Source organism: Canis lupus, chromosome 12 (genome assembly GCF_003254725.2).
Source record: "Canis lupus dingo isolate Sandy chromosome 12, ASM325472v2, whole genome shotgun sequence".
NCBI classification, from domain to species: Eukaryota; Metazoa; Chordata; class Mammalia; order Carnivora; family Canidae; genus Canis; species Canis lupus.
In genome coordinates this window covers 72,570,762-72,575,820 of record NC_064254.1, presented here as the reverse complement: position 1 = coordinate 72,575,820, position 5,059 = coordinate 72,570,762, and the positions used below count along the sequence as shown (strand labels likewise).

At 69.2% G+C, this 5,059-nt stretch overlaps 1 protein-coding gene across 1 annotated transcript; it reads right to left on the bottom strand.

Moving 5' to 3' along the window:
* Positions 1-582: 582 nt before the first annotated feature.
* Positions 583-4,126, bottom strand: LOC125752250 (myristoylated alanine-rich C-kinase substrate-like). The gene is made up of 6 exons (XM_049092293.1): positions 4,101-4,126; positions 3,147-3,506; positions 2,835-3,013; positions 2,327-2,588; positions 1,437-1,540; positions 583-707 (listed from the first exon to the last, which is right to left on the bottom strand). The coding sequence occupies exons 1-6, from the start codon at positions 4,124-4,126 to the stop codon at positions 583-585; spliced, it is 1,056 nt and encodes a 351-aa protein (XP_048948250.1).
* Between the last annotated feature and the right edge of the window lie 933 nt (positions 4,127-5,059).

The window sequence follows — 5,059 nt, the reverse complement described above, 5'->3', positions numbered from 1 at the left end:
TCCCAGAGACAAGTCCAAGGGGGGCCGGGGCCCAGGTGCCCGGGGGAGACCCACGCTGACCCGCCCCTGCCTTGTCCCACAGAGCTTGCTGCCCAGACCGAAGCTGTGGGGCCTTCCGGGCAGGGGAGGAAGGCCCGCGAGCGACCCTGTCCACACCCCCATGCCGACTGGTACAGTGTGGGGACCCCCGCCTGGTACTTCTGGATCCTGCACGACCCCGTCCTTCCTGACCCCTCGGGCCTCTGACAGGCCAGGGCCCCCGTGGAGGGATTTCTCCGCAGCAGGGCCAGCGTGTGACGGGCCCACCCAGCCTCTGAACCTCCGGGCACAGCACCCACCCCCCGGCCCCCGCCAGCTCCCGGGCAGAGCCGCGTGCTGCTCTCTACACTCAGGACCTGGAGCGCGGAGGCCTGTGGCCGTCTACACTGGCCGGGTGGGCTCACTGGCTCCCCCGTACCCTCCGGGCAGCTCAGGGAAGCTCCCCCGAACCAGGGTGACAGGAGGGGGCGGGGTTCTGAGCGACGGCTCCCTGGGCCCTGTGGCTCTCACACAGGTGACCCCAACGGCTCGTCGCCCCGACGCTCACAGCACACGGGGGGCGAGGCGGTCGTCGGTGTCGCCCGTGGTCGGGAACCAGGGTGGCGCCGGAGCAGAGAGCGCGGCCGTGGGCGTGGGGGGTCTGCGAGCCTGGCGGGGGCACCCTTCGTCTGCGAGGGTGGGCATCAGAGTGACGGGTGCAGGCCCCGACCCCGAGGAGGAGGAGGCCAGACCCTCCCGGTGCCAACGCGCAGGAGCGACCACCCGTGACCATCCTCAGCGCTTCTGCGAGTCCACACCCAGGCCCACACCAGAGCCCGAGCGGGGAGCCTCACCGAGTCCCTGGGACACTGGAGGGTGGGGCCCGGGCACCCTCCTCGCCGGAGGCCACGCTGCACAGGCCTCCCCAGGACCGGGAAGCACGAGTCCCGCGGGGAGGGCGGCCCTCATTGTTCTGCGAGCCCTCCTGCCCCTTCCTTCCTGTTCACGCCGGGCACTCGCGGACCCAGGCCGAGGCGCCGGCTCCGTCCCCACACGGCTGCCGGGACCTGTGTCCCGATCTGCTGCAGGTGACGCCAGCCCTGAGCGCTCGGGTGTCAGCAAGTGTCAAATTAGAGGCTTTCTTGTTAGAGATTTCATTCATTTATTGAGAGAGAGAGAGAGAGAGAGAGAGAACGAGCAGGGGGCGGGGCGGAGGGAGGAGCAGGCCCCCCTGAACCCAGAGCCCGACCTAGGACCCGGAATCACGACCTGGGCTGAACTGACGGTGCCCCCAGGTGCCCCATAAATGTCAGATTAAGACGTGAGTCTCAGAAGGGACTGGGAGCCTCACCCAGCAGAGCCCTGGGGCCCCACAGCCTCCAGCTCAAGGTCTCCAGCCTGCGGTGTAGACATTTCACCTGCCGCCCGCCGGCCAGCGCTCCCGAAGTCAGGAGGAAGGAGGCCGAGGTGCTCTGGGCTGACACTGGCGGCCCCGGAGGAGCAGGCCTCGGTGTGCACAGCCCTGAGCCCGCAGGACGGAGAGGGGCAGGGGCACCCGCGGAGCAGGACGGGGCCGGGGGCTGCGGGGATGCCCAGGGCACATGGCGGGCGGGTCCCGCGAGCCCGTCTGCTTCCTACGGGGCTCGGGCTGCCAGGACCCTGCCCGCGACAGGAGGGGCCTGTGTCCTGAGTCGGGGCGGCCGGGGGTTTCCCAGACACCCTGGGGGCCCCCACCCGGGGGACCCGCTGCTCCTGGTCCAAGGACCTGAACGTTTGCGGCTCAGACCGACCTGCCAACAACGAACTCCCCGACGTGCGCCACGCGGAGTCCCGCTGCAGGAGGCCCGCTGTGTCCCGCTCCCCCTGCCCGCGTTTGACCCACTTGGAGTGTTTCCGCACGTGGCCGTGTGGATGCTGTGCTCCCAGACGCCCGCACGGGAATCACCGATCGTGTCTCGTTTTCCTCCCTTACGGCTGATGCTTAGAAGTGGAACCGTATCCCCCACGGAACAAGCTTGTAAGGCCGCGTATCGTCTATTTATAAATTCCCACTGGAAGAATGTGTGATCCCAGCAGCTGCTCTTCGGAAACAACACGCATTGGGGTTTTAGAAGCCCTCGACCGACAGTGATGCCCCGTGCGGGCGGGTTATCTCCGTCTTGGGTTGGTAAGACGGTGCCCTGTAGGCTCACAGCTGGGCCCGCGAGGAGAGCCCGTGCCCCAGCCCGTCCCTTCTCGCGCCCGGCCGCCGGGTGGGCTGGCGTCAGCAGCTGCACGGTCCACAAGCTCCCGACGGACGTGTCCTCACCACGGCCGAGCTTCGGCTCTGCTCTCGCCGCTGCTGCTGCTGCTGCTCAGAACCTCATGGGTGGGCCGAGGGCCTCCCCCGGGGACAGGGACTGTCGGCCCCAGGGCTCGCTCAGGCTCGGTCGCTCTCAGTTCAGAGAGGCCGCCCCCAGGTGCCCACGGCCTCCCGGCGTCCGCGTCCAGCTCCCCGGGGGCTGCACGGGGCCTCGCGCTGGGCGCCTCCTGCCCCCGTGCCACCTCTTGGATGCTCTCCTGCATGGGGGCTGCTCCGTAGGATGCTCAGGGCTGGGGGGTCTGGAGCACAGGTCCGAGCCGCGGAGGACAGAGGACGTGGCCTGTGGGGACTCTCCAGTGGGATCCAGGAGAGCCGCGTGTCCTCTGCTGCCCCCCGTGTCTGGGGGTGATGGGCGGGACTCTCTGGGGACACCTGGGGCAGCAGGTGCGGGTGGATCACCCGACGTCTGACCAATGGCAGCAACCGTGAGGGTCACGAGGACTGGCCTCCTCACCTGCTCCCCCCCGGCCGTCCTGGTTGTCAGAGGCGAACTCTGAGCAAGGACGTGCAGCTTCTGACGTGCGTACAAACCAGAAGTGCGTCCCGGTGACGACTCTGTTGCTTTTGTCCTCGAGGGGCCGCCTGGCCCTGGCGGCCAGCTCCCGCCCCCCATCGAGGTGTCCATACACCTGCCTGCAGAGACCATCTGGCGCGGGGAGAGGTGTTCTCCCTGAATCCTTTTCACTTTAACTCAATTTACACCCGAGCACATGTGCTCACGGGTCCCGGGGGCACGGCTGGCGGCAGCTGTGCAAGTCCTGAACACCTGACCTGGGGCGCCGTGTTCACAGGCCGCGCGGCGGTGGGGCTGGTGCCCTTGCGTCCAGGCTTCCCGGGCTCCCCGCCAGTGGGCTGACAGGTCACGGCCTCACCTTTGCTCTGTGCTGCTCGGGGTCTGCTGGTGCCACAGGAAGCCCCGCGGCCGGCCACCCCGTGGGCCTGCACGGTGCCAAGCCCCGTCTCCTCCAGACGGAGGGCGGGGACCCGGCGGCGTGGGGTCTGGTGAGTGGAGGGCCGGGCCAGGGCTGGCAGAGGCCGGCGACCCGGTGATGGAGACTCCAGCAGGCGGCCGGGTAGGCCGGACAAGGCCCGCCGGCTCCCCACGTCCTCCTGAAGCCCAGCGGGGCTGCGGGGCACAGAGGTCACCCCCAAGGCTGCCCACAGCTCACATGCACCTGCGGGACCCGCCACACTGCTGGCCCCGGGGTGTGCGACACAGGGGGGAGGCCTCGCCCACGTCCTGAGCGCTTTGCCCCAGACTGAACGCCTGCACTCAGGCTGCGTCCCTCCGACACGAATGCGGGCAAGTGTGCGCAACCACCCAGCTCATTAGGAGACACTCTACAGCCTGGCGCCCGGGCGACTCCTCAGGTGCGCCTCTGACTCTTGGCGGCGGCTCGGGTCCTGCTCTCAGGCCTGGGATGAGCCCGTGGGGCTCCCCGCTCAGCGGGGCCTCGGCCTCTCCCTAGGTCCCCGCCCCATGCAGCTCGAGCTCGCTCCCTCGCTCTCTGAGACATAAAAAGATAAAAATAAATCAGAAGCTGAAGTCCACCTTATGGTTCCAATGGTCAGATGACACGACCCAATTAACCTGTTAGGACCGACGGCCTTCAGGTGTCGTGCTCCAGGCGCTCCACGAGGGGAAAAGCATCGTTACCGGGAGGGAGCGGGAGCAGGTGCTCTGCCCGCGAGCACTCGGGGTCCACAGCCAGGGCCCCACCGTTGGCCTCTCCTGTTGCGCGGCATCGGGGGTGGGCCCCGCGGGGAGGGGGTCCCCAGAGCGGCCCCCGGGGCCCAGCCCAGCCCTTCTGCAGAGCCTCTGTACCTGCAGTTTTGCATCTCCGTGGAGACGGGATTCCCTTCCATCAAGGGGGACTGAGGGGTGTGCCTGCCGCGCGCCCTGCACCCCGTGCCCCGTCCCGATGGCTCTCCCCCTGCTGTCCGGGGGCCCCGTGTGCTGTCGCAGCCCTTCTGGAGTCGCCCGAAGCGCTCAGGCAGACGGAGGCGCCGCCCCGAGCCCGGGCAGGAGGAGGCTGCAGACCACGTCCTCCACGTCGAGTCCTCAAGTCTTGCTGGCCCAGGCAGGTGCGTTCTGCAGGTGAGCTTCTGGGCCGGCACTAGGCCCTGACGCAGGAGCAGGGGAGTGAGCCGGAAGGTAAGGCCGGAGCTGTGGGGTCGCAGGGACAGTTCCGGAGCTTCTCCGAGGCTCAGGTCGGAAGGCAGGGGCCGCTGCCAGCCTCGGTTGCCGCCGCAGGCGTGCGCAGTGGGGCGCGACCTTTACGGGGCATCTCCCTGTGTGCACCAGGGCACCTCGGGCCGGGCCTCCTGGAGGTGGAGACCTTGCCCATGACCCAACCTCACGTGCAGGCCCGGCGGGTGCAGAGCTGCCTGGATGGACAGACCACGGCGAGCCCCAGCCCGAGACCCCCGAGGCCCACCGAGCGCCCGGTGCGACTGCAGGCCCGCTCCGCCCTCCGCGGCGTCCGGCCCCGGGGACACGTGACCTCCCACACCTTCACCGGCTCACTTGCGTCTACTGCGGCGGTGAAGCTGCCAAATCAGCCGGAGACACATTCAGAGCAAGGTGGGTGGTGCGGCTTGTGCACGTCCCCGCCCGGGGGGCCCCCAGCAGCGAGGGGGACGCGGGGAGCCTCCGTGGCCCCGGGTCGGCCTCTGGAC